Here is an 18,579-nt window from a genome sequence, read left to right as displayed (position 1 = left end):
ACCGTGTCCCCAGTGCCGTCCATGGGGCTAGCTGACCTTGATGACCTGGCTGCGCTAGCTAGCTCACTAGACAGGCTAGAGTTGTCACAATCACCCACAGGAAGACCACACTGCGCCCCGGGCCTCATTTTCTTGTTCTTGACCATTATTTAGAGTTTAATGTTATTTGCTGCCTTCAACAGGATATAAAAACAAGCATATGTTTATTAAATCAAGCGAAGGTGGAGGAGCTGAGAAAAAACACAACCTAAACCATGGCCTGCTCTCTTGCACCCCCGACCTGTGACATTTTTGACTTGGATTTTGGATTATTGTAGAAAATAATCTCTGTTACAAACACGAGTTTCTGATACTGACACGTTTTGTTCTGAGAGATAATCTTCACACATCATTTTCATGACACACTAAATGCTGAATTCAAGATGAAAAGTAACAACACTTTTCTGTTCTCTGTGACATCTGAGCTTCTCAACAGTGTCGACTGGTCTCTACCAGCTGTGGACACTGGTTCTGCAGACGCTGCATCACCTCATACTGGGACCAGTCTGCTTCACCATGAGACTCCTCCTGTCACCAGTGTGGGAAATGATTCCGAACAACAGCTGGACTGTGGACAGACAGTCAGAGACAAACTGTACGAAGTCACACTGAACATCTCAACATGTTAAAGCCACATTATGGAGAAATTCTCATGTTGTGTGATTTGGCGCCCGCCACAGTTTCTGAGTGCAACACCACTGTAGTAAAAACAAATCACAGGGGCTGTATTCCTAAAGATTCTTAGTGCAAAGAGTTGCTCCTAGTGGCCAAATTCTAAGAAAATTCTTCGAATCATGATGTTTTCTTAGAATTTCCCCTAAAAGTGAAGAGTAGATCCTAGTAAAGATAAAAGCTATACCTAAAGAATCCTAGCTCTTAAGAGAGCTCCTAAGGTGAGATCTGTTAAGAGCAGGGAAGAGGACTTTTAGCGGCTTAGGAGTTCCCTAAGCAGAGGACAAAATGGCGGACGGAAAAGACATGAGAGATATTTTCCAAACACTGGATGACAGTGAATTAATGAAACGCTACAGATTGGAATCGTGCAGGAATCATGTTTGTGGTTGATCTCATTAGAGATGCACATACTTCTCCAACCCAATGCCACACCACCCCAAATGAAAGTCATCACAACACTGCTTCTTATAGGCCGGTCAGGAATCACAGAAATTGATGAAAGCTGAGCCATTTCACCCTCGTTAATACCAAATTGAGTTGAAATGTTTAAAGTTGAAAGTGCAAAAATTACCAGCATGGCAATTAATATAAGCAGATAAATATAACTATCACTATGTGAATACTGTGTGCAAGTGGGCCTAAGTTTTCACACATTTTGTAGTATAATTTTAAAATATAGCTTACTATTCATTTAACAGGCATTTTCTTTTATGTGATATATTATTAACAATTACACAGTCTTCATAAGATTAGATTCTATGATTAAGTTTATCGATTTGAGGGTCTATCCTTTGCCCATTATCACCAAAAGTATATTTTTTATCTAGCTTTTAAGATCAACCAATCACAGTTTTTGAAATGATGACTCATACCTAGCAACGGGGTCAACAACACCTCCTCACTAAGATAGGAGTTTCTGTCCATTCCTTGCTCAGAGTTCTCTTAGAATGTTCTGGAATCAATCCTAATGGCGGGTACACACTACAGGATTTTTCAAACCTTCACAGATTAGGAGACCACACACTTGATGATATTAAAAGACACATCGCACAAGATCTCTCTCTGTTGATCTTATAGTGTGTGGTGTTCTCCGCAGTGCACACCACACACACCGATTCTTCAGCAGAGTATCAGGTTCTTCACGCGCAATATTACAAATCTCGCGTGGTCAAACGTGACTTTAGTGTAAACAAACATGGCGGACGAACCGGAAGATGCAGTTGTGGTTGTTTTACGCCTATTACTGGCTGAAAAAGTCATGGAGACGACGAGAGTGTGGGCTGTATGCGTTACAGCGCGAGTTGGAGGTGAGTAAAAATTGTCAGAAGTATTACAGATAGCAGCGCTGTGCGCTCTGGCCCCCGGTACTGCGGGTAACCATGGTAACAGGTAAATAAAACGCTGACGGAGAAACACAGCTGACTCAGCTCGCGTCTTGATTGGCTGTTTGTCCGGTACACGTGATATCACACGCTGTGCGTGATCGGCTCCGCTCGGAACACCCCACACACTACAGGATTTCTAGTCGCAAATATTAAACATGTTCATTATTTACGATCTCTCCTTCCGACGCCTTCCGAGAGGATTTGACCGGACAAAATCACTCTTAACACACCTCTTGTCCTTTGCACACATCAGATAATCGGGCCTTTGCTGGCTTTGATCGTAAGGGGGAAATCGGGACAAAAATCGGCCCGATTATCCTGTAGTGTGTACCCCCCTTAAGCTAAGACTCCTTGCTAGGAATTTTTGAGGATTCTCAGAATCTTTAGGAATACGGGCCCAGGTGTGTAACAGTTTGTCAGACGTAATATAGGTGCTGACTACAAACACAACTCATGACATCATCACAATGTTACATGTTGAAGTGAACACGTATGTGAGGCTGTGATCCTACAAGTGACAGAGACACCGTTCACCTGTTACAACACACCTGACCATCAACACGACTCTGAAGCTGCTGCTTTAACCTCCAAAAGTTACATCATGTTGCTTTAAACATCTCACCAGAAGTTTAGAATTTACGTTCGACCCAACAGAAATGAAAACAATCGGACTGTGAAAATCCAAACAGAACCTGAACCTCTTCTTACAGAATTCCTATGCGAGTTCTAGAGATGTGCAGGATTTTATCAGAACCAGTAGAATAAAAGCAGATTTCCAGCAGCACCGAGGAAATCCTGACAGAACCAAACACTTTTCTTAAAGGATCCCTCAGAGATTTTTTGAGATTTATGGGAATCCAAACAGATTCTGTCAGAAAAGTTTAAAGTCCTGTTGGACTTGTTGATGAAGATCCGGTCCTCTCTGTTTCAGTGATTCTTGTGTTCTGAGCTCACAGTTCATGTTTCACCTCTCAGACCTGAAGATGAGTGATTATGTGGAGGAAGAGTTGGACCGAGCAGAACCTGCAGGATCCATCTGTCCATCTGTGAAGAGTGACGATTCCAGAGATGAACCTCCAGTCTTCAGTACTGAACCTGGACCATCAGACACAAAGTAAGACGACTGATACTAACTCATTTATATGACTCATGTTTCAGTGATGATGATGTTTGTTTAGTTGATTTTGTGTTCATGTATTCAGATTTCCACTAAAAAGTATTTTGTGTCCATAGTTGAGACTTTTCCCGCCTCATGTTCCTCTGTGTGTCTGCTATAAATCTGTAATCTGATCTAAGAGGACAAACAGAAACTTTGAAACCTCCTTTTTATGGACAGCAGCAGCAGTTTGTGTATGTAGAGCTTCTTAAATCACTTTATTGATGAAGGATTCATGTGATGTGAATAAAAACATGTTGGTGTTTGCAGAGTTCAGTCCAGCAGACAGAGAGCAGAACCTCCAGGATCCATCTGTCCGTCTATGAAGAGTGACTGGTCCAAACATGATCCTCCAGACTTCAGTAGTGAACCTGGACCATCAGACACAAAGTAAGAGCACTGAGACGACTCATTCAGTGTTTGCTGGTAATGTTTTGCTGTAGAGTAACATCAGGCTCCAGGACTGAAGAAACACTAACATAAAGTCTTTGAAAGTCTCCTGAACACTAACATGTCTGAACTCAGTCAGATCCTGGAGGACACTAACAAATCTCAGCAGGATGAAATAGATGGTGGAACCATGACGTATGTTTGTAGGCTAACCCTGAAGTTAGCATCGCTCTGGCTCCCTCCACAAACAGCCTGTCAGATTTTTGACTTGGATTTTGGATTATTGCAGAAAATAATCTCTGTGACAAACACGAGTTTCTGATACTGACACGTTTTGTTCTGAGAGAAAATCTTCACACATCATTTTCATGACACACTAAATGCTGAATTCAAGATGAAAAGTATCGACACTTTGACTTTTCTCTGTGAGCGTCTGAGCTTCTCAACAGTGTCGACCAAATCTGGATGTTTTTAACAACAATCATCAAATCATTGTAGTTCTAAAGAAATGTGTTCACAGAGAGAGGAAGAGGAGTCATGTCTCTGTGAAGAAGCAGCCCACCTGCTGTGTTTGGTGTCAGGACGTCCTGAAGGATCCGGTCTCTACCAGCTGTGGACACTGGTTCTGCAGACGCTGCATCACCTCATACTGGGACCAGTCTGCTTCACCAGGAGACTCCTCCTGTCCCCAGTGTGGAGGTAAGACCCAGAACAACAGCTGGACTGTGGACAGACAGTCAGAGACAAACTGTACCAAGTCACACTGAACATCTCAACATGTTAAAGACACATTATGGAGAAATTCTCATGTTGTGTGATTTGGCGCCCCCCACAGTTTCTGAGTGCAACACCACTGTAGTAAAAACAAATCCCAGGTGTGTAACAGTTTGTCAGACGTAATATAGGTGCTGACTACAAACACAACTCATGACATCATCACAATGTTACGTGTTGAAGTGAACACGTATGTGAGGCTGTGATCCTACAAGTGACAGAGACACCGTTCACCTGTTACAACACACCTGACCATCAACACGACTCTGAAGCTGCTGCTTTAACCTCCAAAAGTTACATCATGTTGCTTTAAACATCTCAGCTTCTACATGTCATTACATTTATTTAGAGACTTCGGAGGCATTCAGACCAAACACCAGGACAAATTACTAGATTGTCTAGATTACACACAAAGTCAATGAAAAGACCCGAAGAGACTCAAACTTTATATATTCTGATACTGATGGATTGTTATTGATCATGAAAATAATCCCAGATTGTTAAATTCTCTCCAACATTTTTCTCTTTTCAGTAAATATTGGTCTGCAGGAGGTTTTAGATGAACATAAGATCAGTCTGAGGAGGAGATGTGAACGTGTGACTGAAGGAAGTGATGGAACAGGAAGTGATGGAACAGGAAGTGATGGAACAGGAAGTGGAACCCTCCTCAGCAGGATCTACACTGAGCTCTACGTCACAGAGGGACAGAGTGAAGAGGTTAATACCCAACATGAGGTGAGGCAGCTTGAGGCAGCTTCCAAGAAGAAGACCTTCAGTGAAACTCCAATCAGGTGCTGCGACATCTTTAAAGCCTCACCTGACCAACAGAGACGCATCAGAGTGGTTCTGACCAACGGCGTCGCTGGAGTTGGAAAAACCTTCTCGGTGCTGAAGTTCACTCTGGACTGGGCAGAGGGCTCCGAAAACCAAGATGTCCGTCTGCTGGTTCTGCTGTCGTTCAGGGAGCTGAACCTGATCAGAGATGAGCAGTACAGTCTTCTCAGGCTGCTCCATGTTTTCCATCCAACATTACAGAAGGTGACAGCAGAGAAGCTCGCTGTCTGTAAACTTCTCTTCATCTTTGACGGCCTGGATGAAAGCAGACTTTCACTGGATTTCAACAACCATGAGGTCGTGTCTGATGTCACACAGAAGTCATCAGTCAGCGTGCTGCTGACAAACCTCATTCAGGGGAAGCTGCTTCCCTCGGCTCTCGTCTGGATCACTTCCCGACCTGCAGCGGCCAATCAGATCCCTCCTTCATGTGTGGACAGGGTAACAGAAGTACGAGGCTTCAATGACATCCAGAAGGAGGAGTACTTCAGGAGGAGGTTCAGTGATGAAGATCTGTCCAGCAGAATCATCTCACACATCAAGACCTCCAGGAGCCTCCACATCATGTGTCTGATCCCAGTCTTCTGCTGGATCACTGCTACAGTTCTGGAGCACATGTTGACTACAGACCAGAGAGGAGAGCTGCCCAAGACCCTGACTGACATGTACTCACACTTCCTGCTGGTTCAGACAAAGAGGAAGAAGCAGAAGTACCATGAGGGACATGAGACGAGTCCACAGGAGCTGACGGAGGCTGACAGGGAAGTTCTTCTGAAGCTGGGGAGGCTGGCGTTTGAACATCTGGAGACAGGAAACATCATGTTCTACCAAGAAGACCTGGAGCGCTGTGGTCTTAATGTCACAGAGGCCTCGGTGTACTCAGGAGTTTGTACAGAGATCTTCAGAAGAGAGAGTGTGATCTTCCAGAAAACAGTCTACTGCTTTGTTCATCTGAGCGTTCAGGAGTTTCTGGCTGCAGTCTACATGTTCCACTGTCACACCAACAGGAACACAAAGGTGGTGAAGGACTTCCTGAGAGGATATGAGGAGGACTTCGTGACAGGTCGGAGGTTTAACAGTGACTCATCCCTGGATGACTTCTTGAGCAGCACCATGGAGAAATCCCTGGACAGTAAAAATGGCCACCTGGACCTGTTTGTTCGCTTCCTTCATGGCCTCTCTCTGAAGTCCAACCAGAGACTCTTAGCAGGCCTGCTGGGTCAGACAGACAACAGTCCAGAAATCATCCAGAGAGCCATCAACAACCTGAAGAAGATGAACATTTCTAAGATCTCTCCTGACAGAAGCATCAACATCTTCCACTGTCTGACGGAGATGAACGACCACTCAGTCCATCAGGAGATCCAAGAGTTCCTGAAGTCAGAGAACAGATCAGAGAAGAAACTCTCTGTGATCCACTGCTCAGCTCTGGCCTACATGCTGCAGATGTCAGAGGAGGTTCTGGATGAGTTGGACCTGAAGAAGTACAACACATCTCGAGAAGGACGACTGAGACTGATTCCAGCTGTGAGGAACTGTAGAAAGGCTGTGTAAGTCCAGATGTGTTAAACATTATGAAGTGAGGTAAAGCTGAAGCCTTCAGTATTAAAGATCAACACTTTACACACATGAATAATATAAAACCTCAACACTATACACGTTTACCAAAACAAGTATTAAACCTGCTGATTGAATAAATGATCATCACCAAGCTCAGAGTAGAAATGACATGAAGTCGTCTTGTTTCCAAAACATTCCACTAAATTATTACCCATAAAATGATAATAACACAATGTTTAGTTGTAATTCTTGTGTTTGTGCAGTGGGAGGCATTAAATGAATGAAATGGGAGATGAAAAGCAGATGGAGCCACAGAATAAAATGCATCAAAGATTGAGAAAATCCACACAAACACATAAGTGAGGTAAATACATACGAGTGCAGTTCCAACCTACAGTGACTTCACAGTTCACTGATCATCATGTGAACATGAAGCTGAACCAATATAAATCACAGCAGCCTGTAAACTAACATCTGACACGTTTACGTCTCACTTATTTCAACACTTTTGTCCTAAACTGTCATTTCTGCTTCATTATTTCCCTCAAGGACACTTCAACATGTATTTCTGTTTATTTATATGGCACTTTAAAAGCACTCACATCAGTTTGTTGGACACAAATAAAACAGCACAACAATGAAAGAGTCACAAGAAAAGTATTACAGGGACAATTACAAATATAAAGATAAAGACAGCAGAATGAAGAAAACAGACAAACACAAATATGTCAAACCAAAATCAAACAAAGATGAAATCATCAGAATCAGCCGTTAAAAGCCGTTTTATACAGGTGTGTTTTGAGGGGGATTTAAAATGGGCCACTGATTCAGCCCAGCTGATCTCCTCAGGCAGGTCAAAGTCTGGAGGCTCATGTGGAGCCGAGGAGCTCAAGTTTCAAACTAGAAACCTTGTGATCGCTGACTGAGCAGCTCAGGCCGAACAGCTGACCAGCTGAGCTACAGCTGCTCATGTTCATGTGCTTTGTGATGCAAAATGTATAGAGTCTGTTTTCATAGTAAAGAGTCAGATTTTATCTGATTTACATGTTTTATTATCTGTATTCACAGACTGACTGACTGTCGACTCTCAGAGACTCAGTGTGAAGTCGTCGCCTCAGCTCTGAAGTCCAACCCCTCACATCTGACACATCTGGACCTGAGTCAGAACGAACTGAATGATTCTGCAGTGAAGCGTCTGTGTTCTGGACTGGAGAGTCCAAACTGTCGACTGGAGACTCTGAAGTCAGTTCATGTGTTTTTTTTTTCTGTTTATCAAATTTAAATCTAGAACAGAAGTTTTAAATTTCCTTCCGTTCACACACACACACACAGACACACACACACAGCTCAGTCTGATCAGTGATGAAGATGATGGAGGATGAAGCTCTCAGTCAGTCAGCTGTGTGTTGATGGAGATGACAGTGGTGATGAAGATCTGTGCTTTGATTACAGCTTTCTATGTGTGTGAGACAGAGCTGCTCGTTTGTGTTGAAGGTGAATCGATGGTGGAGAACTTTTCTGTTTGCTGGTTGAAGTCTGTCGTGTGATTAAAATGACGTCCCAGGCTGCTTAGAGTCCGTACATCCAACTACAATTCCCACAATTCCTTGGGAACAATCCCATAATTCCTCTGCAGTTTCCTTCAGGTCATTTCCTCAGCCAGTAGGAATGAGATGGATCGGTGCTGGAACTGTGAAATAATTCTTTAGAGTAACTGTGGTCAGTTGTGCACCAGAGGCAGGTTCAGAGTTCACCTGGCTCTTATGCTCACTGTGCCTGCAGCGTACAGAAGCAGGATGTTGGATTCACTTCTGTTTGCAAATCCACTCAACTGGTTTCCTTTAAAAGCTGTTGGCTGGGATATTTGTAGAAAGAAGCTCAGTGGTACGACGTGTTGTCTGAACACATCTAGAGCTCAAAGTGTTCACAGCTGTTCCAAACAGCCAAAGGTGGAGTGAAGAGCTGCTGGAGACACAACAATGGTTTAAATATGGAGAAGACGTGTCACATGTTCAGACAGTGTCTGCTGAAGACGTTCACAGTGTTTCACTCAGCTGTCCATATGAACAGTGACAGAAATAGTTGTGTAACAAATGAACAAAGAGCTGAGAGAGAAGTTCAAACCCCGCCTCCTTTCTCACCTCCACTCAGGTGACCAATCACACAGTGAGGTGTGTGTTAATGTTGGATTGTTGGTTTTAAAGTGACAGACACTGTTGGACACAGACCGTCCTAATGTGACATCAGAAAGGTGTGGCCCCACTCACATTTAAATCTGTCAATACAAAGTGTTGAATCTTTGAAAAAGGAGCTTTGATGATGTTAAAGTCACGCTGGACAAAAGAAACATGGATGTAATTTAATGTCATCTCTGATTGAACACACTGCTGTAGGATACTATGGTGTGTGGTCCTGGCATGGGCAGCACCATAAATATATAATGTAGGAGACACTGCTCACACTACTTTGATATATATATGATTATTAATCACTGGCAATTAATATTACACTCGTTAAAGGGGGCACCACCTCCGTGTTTAGTTATTGGAATAATCCGGAGGACATTATTCCAAACACTTAACTGTACAAGTTGGCTTGGACAGTTAGAGTCCATTCAAAATCAATTTATTCAATATCAATCAATATTCAGTCTCAATATTCTGAAGTAGTGAATTCTTTGCATGTATCCATCGGTTCTCCATATTAAAATTAAGTTCCAGACAAGAACAAACGATTATATGTTTATTGACTAAATAATTTAGGTAAAATAAAAGACATGACAATTTTAGACGAACAACAGATAACAGAAAATGTAAAGACTGTAATTAGGAAAGTAATAAAGTCGTGTGACCGTCGGTAGTTGGTAAAGTTAAAGGGTCGGGTTATATATATTAAATATCACGGGAGTAATTCTTAATACTATGAGACCCTAATCTTAATTCTCTTAAGTTCATAAGATAGAAGTTAGAACTTTGACAGAAGTCAGAACTTTAGACAGAAGTCAGAACTTTAGACACCACTCATTCTCACGTGTGTGGATCCAGCTGTATGAAGACGATCAGCCTGTTTTGTCTGGGCGTCAGGAGGCACTGAAGCTTGGTCTCTTTGAGAGTTCTGGGTTGGACCACGGCACGGCGCGTCGGTCCAGTAGCCAGAGGGAAGGCCGGTACTCTGTTGAGGGACTCTTGGTCCGAAGGCCCAGCAGGTTTTCCGCCTTGGGAGCGCTGGGGGCAGAGTCGATATCGGCTGTGAACACACAAAGTCTCTTTTGTGGAAGACTCCTTGCACGGCTTCTGAGGCAGACGATGGACTGCAACGTTCTTCATCAGATGATCACAGTCTTGAAAAAGACTTTTCTTGATGGTTTCAAATAGTGGTACTCAAGTTCTGATTCTGAAACTAATTCGACTTCTTCTGAATCAGGCGGTGATACTTTAACGTTATATTAAATCAAATCAAAAATCAAAAAGAAAAGAATTTGTTCTATTAAAGACTCGGATAAAAGTAGAGTACTTGAAGTAGTTATTCAATTCGCTTTCTTAGAGCTTGTTGCAAAAATAAAAGTAAAGATTACTTTAAAAATAAAAATAAAATAAAAATGAAAAACAAAGAAGAGAAGAGAAGAGAAGAGAAGAAGAAGCAGGGGGAGAAGAGGACAGGGAGAAAGTGTGTCCGGAGAAGAAGAGAGTGGAAGAGAAGAGGAATGAGAGAGAATGACAGAGGAGAGTGTCTGTTTTTATGGCCTGCAGCAGGGCCCGGCTGACAGTGTCACACCTCCTGTGATCTGAGTTGAGGCTCCCAAAAGTTAATCTAACTATACTATTTGTATTTAACATTTTGAAATCGTGTTTTAACCTTCCCAAAACTTCACCATCTTAAAAGTCGAATGTTTGCCTTCGTGAAAAGATGCAACATGATAATGATCATTTGTCATTCAAAAGAATTATAACCTGATTAAAACATGAAGCACTTAAGTATACAACATATGACAATAAGGTATACAATACACCGTAGAACCAAGGACTTATACATATTCCTTGTAGTTCTATCTTTAACAAAACATATCAGACATTTAACTGGTAAATAATACAAGTATTACACAAGGAATGGAGATCTTCAAATCTCTCCTCCATCGACAAAGGGGAGGGGGTTTCTGTTGACCTCAAACTTATTGAGTAATAAACTTCATTTGGGCTTCACAATAACATAAGAAAGATCTGTTGAATGACCTTCTTAACTCTATTTCGGGATCCGTTAAATTTAAGAAATTGAGATGTAGTTTATTTGTTATTTAAGACTTATTTGAATTAGGGTGAGAACAGAAGACTGCAAAGGGTGAATGGTATGTCAGACCCAGGAACAACAACGATCGTAAATAATAGTTGGACATGTGAGGAGAAGAACACACAGATAAGGTTCCCCATTAAGCCTTCCCTCACTGGAGAATGTTCCAGAGGAAGAGAAACGTAGATTTGTAAAACATCTTAAATCACCACATCTATGTTAGAAACCAGTCCTTCTTCCTTTTGGTGTGACCAAAGAAAACTCTATCGGGCTTGACCCTGTTGGACCTGAGGAGCTGGGGTTCATCTTCTTTGGAGAAAGGGGAACAGACCAGATGTGCTTAGTAGTTGTAAATTACTAGAAGAAGATCTCTGGTGATCTGTTTATTGCAAGAAAAACAACATCTTCCCACTCTGTGGAGAGGAGAGGAATTTGCCAGGCCAGGATATGGGGGCTTTCAGTCCCAAATGCTGGAAAAAGGAGTTGATTTGGGTTAAAGGTAATCATGGCCAAAATGAGACCACTTTACGATGCAGAGACAACGGCTTGTGTTCCTACACTGCACGTGATGACTGTTTGAAACTCTGAAGACAAACTTTACAACATTGAAGATATTACACTGCTGATGTCAGTTATAAATTTGACACCATTATTTCACACATTTTGTTTTCACATGTTTAAATCACATTTTAATATGTATTTAAAACCTTTGTTCACACTTTCACAACATTATTCAAACTCTGTGAATCTTAGTGTTCATGTCATCAGGTCTGAAAGGGATCTGACCTCATAGATTTGATGCTGATTGACTCTGAGCGTCTTGTTTAGCTTCATATTTAAAACAGATCTGATATAACATTAAACATTCATCACTGGTTGATTCTCTCTGAACCTCTTAATCATTTGATTCCTTCGTGCTTCTGTGAATAAAAACAGAAACCAGTGTTTTCTTCTCTGTCAAACGATAACAAACATGTTTGTTCAGAACCTTTATGATGACATGTGACGTTTATACTGACAGAAATATTTAAACTCAGGATGATTTTGATTTGGTTTCTGTTTGGCTGCACAACATAAGTTTGTATAGATGGAGCCTCTGGTGGAGCTGCAGAGTTTAAGAGGTGGAGTCACTACGTCTTTATTGAAGCAGCAGCATGTTGTCATTAATATTAGTGAGAGCTCTGTTTCACTTTGTGTATCTGACAGTTTTGGACCTGCAGCCTGTTGGGTTCAGGTGTTTGGAGGTTCATATTCTGAACTTGTTCAGCTCTGAACAGAAGTTTAAACACTGAATGATTTCAAGTAGGAACATTGTCTTCTAAACTCACTTCATTTATTCTTTATTCAGATTGATGAGCTGCATTTTTTCAAAGATCAGCTGTGATTCTCTGGCCTCAGCTCTGAAGTCCAACTACACCCATCTGATAGAGCTGAACCTGAGCTTCAACAACCTGCAGGATTCAGGAGTGAAGCTGCTGTGTGATTTTCTGCAGAGTCCAAACTGTCGACTGGAGACTCTGAGGTGAGTTCACTGACTCTCTGTTACTGTTGGACATCTTGAATGTTTAATTAACAATTGAAGCTAATTTATGTTCAAACATGAATTTGTAAATGTCCTTTCGTTCATATCTTTGTGTTTTTTTATTTAATTTAGTGTGCAGTCACTAAAGACTTGTGTTTCTTAAAGAAACTGTAGAAAATGTAAATTAATGTTTATATTTTTGGGAAACGGAAGATCCTGTGAACTCATGTTCGATTTAAAATCATCAAGTTCACTTCACTGTCTGATGTGTGTTGAAGAAAGAAAGTCTCAGTTTGTCATAAAACTAATAAAATGTAAGACTGTGAAAATATGTGATTATAAAGACGACACAGCCAACAGTCATTAAGTGACGTCTGGTTTAACGCTGACTGAAACCTTGTAGAGTCGTCCTGAATATCAGCAGCTCACAGAACTGACCAATTCTCCTTTCACATAACTGCAGCTGTCAGTATGACCACACCTTCTTCTGTGTGGAGGCGGCGGCCATGTTGGTGTTGGTGACATATGTTGAGTGAGACGAAGTAGTTCAGTGAGCGGTTTAACACAAAACTACATGAGATTTTACTTTATTTACCACAAACAGACACTTTCTAGACTGAAATCAGGTCCCATGAGGTCCACCTGAAGGGGCGGGGCTTCCCCTCCCTATAGAGAGGTGTAGTCTGTAGTCCAAACACCAGAAATCTGTTAGCATGTTAGCATGTTAGCACATCCTGTTCCCTCGTCTCAAAGTCTGTGAGTGTGTTGAATGTGTTTTCAGTTAAATGTGTGAAATAAGGTGTGTGGTTACCACAGGCTGAACATATTTACACGTTTTGTTCTCCAACATAAAATCCATCATTAAATGTCCCACAGTTTAATTCTGAAGCTCTTCATGTGTTAAAAACAGTTAGCGGTTGCTAACAAGTGTCTGAATGAGACTACAGAGGTTGTCGGGGACATTAAACGTCCTCACAGCGAACACGGAGACTCATCTACTCACTAGTCCGTCTTTACAGGCCCACTTTAGTTACACACTATTCTAACTGGTGGGAATTAAACAGTTCTGGATTCAAATATCAGTGTATGGTAGAGAAGATGTCAGGATGTGAGAGGAGGGGAGATTCCCCTTCACCTGAGGTGTGGGGAGGTGTCAGGGATAGAACAGGTGAGGAGTTCATATGAGGATGATAACAGAAGGCAGCTAGGATGACACTTATTGTCCAGTCAAACATCAGAGGGTCACTGCCTTGGGGAAGGCATGGGTAACACCTGTCATAAAGTATGTAACCACTGTTCTGCTGTATACAAGTCAAGACAATGTGGAAGACTGCAGAGAACACTGTGGCTCTTCTCTCCATGCTGCATGTATTAAAGAGAAACTGTCTCCTCTGTTTATCTGATCGGCTCTTCTGATTGGCCCTTTTAGAGACCACCCATCAAACTATTCAGAACCAATATCGTCTGATAACAATCAGAGCACCTTAATTAGGACACAGTGATGTTGAGCTGCACATTTAAACCTGAACACATCTGATTGGATTATGCATTAATTTTTATCTTCATCATTTATTCTTTATTCAGATTGGAGAACTGCAGTTTGTCAAAGATTAGCTGTGATTCTCTGGCCTCAGCTCTGAAGTCCAACCCCTCCCATCTGAGAGAGCTGAACCTGAGTCTCAACAACCTGCAGCGTTCAGACGTGAAACTGCTGTCTGATCTGAAGGACAGTCCACACTGTAGACTGGAGACTCTGAGGTCAGTAGAGGGTTGGAGTCAGTCCATGCTGGTTTCAGCAGTATTGTTCTGAACACAGTCAATATCAAAGTGAAGATCCAGTATTTCCTGTTTTCCTCAGTGAAGCTGTGAGAGGAGAACGGTGACAGGCTTCATGATTGGACAGAAAGACAGAGAGAGAACAGTCAGCCAATCAGACGAGCCAGAAGCTTGTTGTGATCTGGTGTTGAGTTGATGTGAAGACGACTGTTGTTGTTGTGTTCATGTCTACAGGAAGTAAAGCTGGATTACAGCTGACAGCATCACAGGATGTGTAGAGACAGTCGTCCTCATTCATCACATGTGATCTCTCTAAAACACTAAAGAACTGATCAGCTGATCTGTGTCACAGCTCTCAGGTCTACGGTGGCCCTGAAGGTCAAAACACAACAACATTTCACAAAACATCAAACTGTGGACAGGGACTCGGGTTCTGTCCAATTACAACAAGAACGCTGTCCCACCTTTTCTGTAATCTGAGATGTTGATGTGTTCTGACCTTCAGGGCCACCGTACAGATCAGTCTGACTGAAGCCTGCAAATCACTGCTCTGATTTCTGAGAAGCATCATTACATTTAGTAACCATGTGGTGTTTGTACAGAGCAGAAGCTGTGCTGAAGTCCAGTAACCACAGCTGATGTTTGACTGTCAGTCTGTGTATGAACATGTAGGAGCTTTAACATCATATATTCATCTGTCCATCTGTCTTTTGTTTGCTCCACATGTTTTACAACAGACTCCATATTTACATATTTGTAATGTTTCAAAGCAGATGAAATATTCAGGTGTGACTGAGACTCTGGTTTTTAACAGCTGTCAATCATCATTAAAGTGTTTCTGCAGCCATGATGCGTTCAGGGACTCTCTGCAGTTTATTTCACTGTGTACTTGAGTGAAAGCTGCAGAGTAAACCTGTGAGCTTCACTCCAACACGTTAACATGAAGCTGAAAGGAAGCTGGCTACGCTACACAGCCGCTCCACTTGTGGTCTGAACAGGACTGAAGTCCTGCTGGTCTTTATATCACTGACTGACAGCTGATGGAGGGAGTCTCTGGAAACACTCATGTATCACTTCTGCTCTCTCTCACTCTCTCATCAGTTTGTGGTGGTGAAAGGTGGAGGTGTCGAGAGGATCAGCTGTGTCCTGATGATCCAGAGAGGTTGAAGCAGCACCATCAGCTGGTGGGTGGAGAGGCTCTGACTGGGCCGTGTTACTGGGAGGTGGAGTGGAGAGGAGAGCTTCATCCAGCAGTGACTGACGGACCAATCACAACAAGTGGAGATGACTGTCAGTGCTGCAGTCTGAACTGCTCTGTTTTCTTTCTGTCTCTGATTCTCTGATATCCTGAACACACAGCGACTCTGCAGGTTTGTTCTGGTTCTGACAACAGAACTGGAAGTTATTGATGCACCAGAACACTGACTCGTCATCGGTATGGACCCATAAAGACTTTAAAGTGAAACAGGACATCGCCCGACATAATACCATCCCACAGTTTCACACTGCAGACTGTAATGCAGTTTTTATAGTGGTCTGAACAGCTCGCAGCTTGAGCTTCAGCTTCTCCCTCCGGTTATAACCTCCTCTCTATCACAGAAACAGTGTCTGAATGTTTCCTGGTCGTAGTTTGTTTCTTGCTTCATACGTTATTTGTGCAGTTTGATATTCAACCAGGTGGATGAACTTTATCACAGGTGAATTTAGAAACACTTAGTTGTTGTGATGATAGTATTTTACTTTATGAACTGTTCTTCTGGCTCTTAATTGAAGTGTGAGCAAATGAAATGATCATTGATTTCTGTCAAAGCACCTTTTTAATTTGCTCATTTCAGATGTGATCAACTTCAGAATCTGCTGCAAATCCCAAAACATATTTGTGTCGTCTGCAAATAGCACAAACATTCCTAATGTTGCTGTTTGACATGTGTCATTAATGTCAGTGTGAAGAGAAGTGGCCCCAACACTGACCCCTGGTGGACTCCACAAGCACTGTCCAAACAGGACCACATGTCCTCACCATCCTCAGACTGCTGCCTGTTATCTAGAGAGCTTCTCAGCCGGGTCAGAACCATCCCTCTGGTACCACACCGCTCACCTTTATTAATCCATCTGTCATGATCGATCGTATCGAATGCTTTCTTCAGATCAATAAATACCCAGCTGCATATTTCTTTTGGTCTCAGCAGCTTGTGGTTTCTTCAGTCAGTTCAGTGACTGCTGCAGATGTTGATCTGTTGGATCTGAATCCGTATCGACTGTCAGTCAGTAAATCGTGTTTATAGATGAATTTGTTCCGTCTGTCAACAAAGAGTTTTTATTAGATTCAGTAAAGTTGCGGCAGCAGAGAAACAGGCTGTAATCTGTGAAGTGGTGTTTGTCTCCAGTTCTGTGCAGCGCTGTGACTTCTGTTAGCTTCACTTTACTGGGAACTGACCAGTTTGGAGTGATAAGTTACAGATGTATGTTAGTGGTTTAACAGTTCCCTCAATGGTTTTATTACCTCTTCTCATGTCAGCGTCATTACAGTCAGTGGAAGTTTAGTTTATAAAGTCATGATGGAAGCCATTAACTACATCATCCATATTGTTAATGATCATATCATTATCAATAAAGTGCTGATGATCATTAACTTGTCTAGAACCATTTCCAATAACACTGTTTAATATGTTCCTTTAATATTGTTTTTATTGTTAATAGATTGCTATAATATTCCTTCCTACCAATTCTCACAATATTACTGAACTTTATATTGTTTATATTTATTTTCTGCCTCTTTGGTTCTATGTTTTATGAATTCTCTATTAAGTGTATTTTTCTGTCTGCAGACATTTTGTAATCCCTTATTGATCCATGACTGTCTGAATGTTTCTGTTTTTTATTGATTTGTTTTATTTGCTTTGTCGAGATTTTCTTCTTTATATAATATTTCCCAGTTTTGGTTCAGTAATTGATGTTAAAGCGTTCATTGACTCGTCTGTGCTCCAGTTTAATGTCCTGCTTTTCCTTCTTGTAGTCGCTGTCACACACTGTAAACTCTGGTAGCTGCTCACTGATCAGCTCATTGATCAGTGATCCACTTATTGATTGTTGTGTGTCACATTAGTAAATGTGTTGTGTGTCAGTGTGGCTCAGTGAGATGTGATCCTGCTGCTCTGTAAACTCTACATTGTGTTGATGAAGTCTTCAGTTGGTTTGTGGCAGGCCCGGTTCTAGACTGCCTTGATTGGGGGGGCAGTAAGAAATGTTGATGGGTCACCAACTGCTACTGTTTTGAGCGCCATAGGGATTATTTTTTTGTATGCCTACCAGTCTATGATGCCAACCCAGAAGTAAGCATCGCAGATTCGCCGTGGTTCCATCGGCAAAGCTCTAACGGGAATTCTTTTTCTGGATTGACGAAGAAAACAAATTCTGTGGCCATCAAATTATTGATGTCAGTCTACTTACATATTTTCTATTTAAATTTGAAGCTACAATGTAATTGGCGTTTTACATTTTAAGCCCACCTCCACCTGTAGTGGCAAATATAGGCAGTGGTCATGATCATGCATATAAATTGATTTGAGAAATACACCTTACAGTTGTGTGCTAACAGTGAATATGAGCCTGATGTAAGACCAAGGTCAGATGCTCCCTTTATAATAACAAGGCTGGAGTGAGGGAGCACTCAAGGCCACAGATGGAGGCCTGGGTGAGACACTTTGTAGGCATTAAGGAAGACATTAAAAAATGAAGATGATAGTCTCGCGTGATCATGACGAGGGGGGTGGTCCAAGAGGGGCGTTGGTGACATCGACCCCAGGTATAAAAGGGGGTGATCCGGGGAGATTTCTCAGTTGTCCGGGGGTACCTAATGGATTTATAACTTCTCTTGGAATAAACACCTTTTTGACTGAAGACCTGCTGCCTCGCCTCTGATTTTGGGACTTAGGTTCTGAGTGGATTTCACCTCTGAGTTGAACTTAGACTCAGAGCTGTTTCTCCTTTAATTTGGATTTTAACCTTTGAGCAGATTTACAGGGTCTGATAGTGGGATAATTTGACGGATAAGGATGGTAGTCTCCCACTACACACTTCCCCGATGTAGGACAACTTAATCAATGCCCAATTATAATTAGTTATCTAATATTAAATGGAATCTAAACCTAAATATTGCGCAACTGGCAGATAGAACTTTTGAC

General features: G+C 41.9%; 1 protein-coding gene across 1 annotated transcript; it reads left to right on the top strand.

Annotated features, from left to right (window-relative positions):
* The first annotated feature begins 2,835 nt into the window (after nt 1-2,835).
* On the top strand, nt 2,836-17,027 carry LOC115595763 (NLR family CARD domain-containing protein 3-like). The gene is made up of 8 exons (XM_030440566.1): nt 2,836-3,213; nt 3,526-3,645; nt 4,181-4,338; nt 4,952-6,803; nt 7,882-8,055; nt 12,446-12,619; nt 14,204-14,377; nt 15,497-17,027. The coding sequence occupies exons 1-8, from the start codon at nt 3,059-3,061 to the stop codon at nt 15,507-15,509; spliced, it is 2,820 nt and encodes a 939-aa protein (XP_030296426.1). The 5' UTR covers nt 2,836-3,058; the 3' UTR covers nt 15,510-17,027.
* The last annotated feature ends 1,552 nt before the right edge of the window (nt 17,028-18,579 follow it).

The sequence above is a fragment of the Sparus aurata genome, chromosome 14, assembly GCF_900880675.1.
Source record: "Sparus aurata chromosome 14, fSpaAur1.1, whole genome shotgun sequence".
Classification (NCBI taxonomy): Eukaryota; Metazoa; Chordata; class Actinopteri; order Spariformes; family Sparidae; genus Sparus; species Sparus aurata.
The sequence above is the reverse complement of the archived record's forward strand: the minus strand, read 5'-3'. Positions and strand labels throughout refer to the sequence as shown.

Coding starts and splice junctions, on each gene's coding strand:
- LOC115595763 (XM_030440566.1), top strand. CDS start 3,059: ATGTTTCACCTCTCAGACCTGAAGATGAGTGATTATGTGGAGGAAGAG. Junction 4,339..4,951: donor AGACTCCTCCTGTCCCCAGT/GTGGAGGTAAGA, acceptor TTCTCTTTTCAG/TAAATATTGGTCTGCAGGAG. Junction 6,804..7,881: donor AGGAACTGTAGAAAGGCTGT/GTAAGTCCAGAT, acceptor CTGTATTCACAG/ACTGACTGACTGTCGACTCT.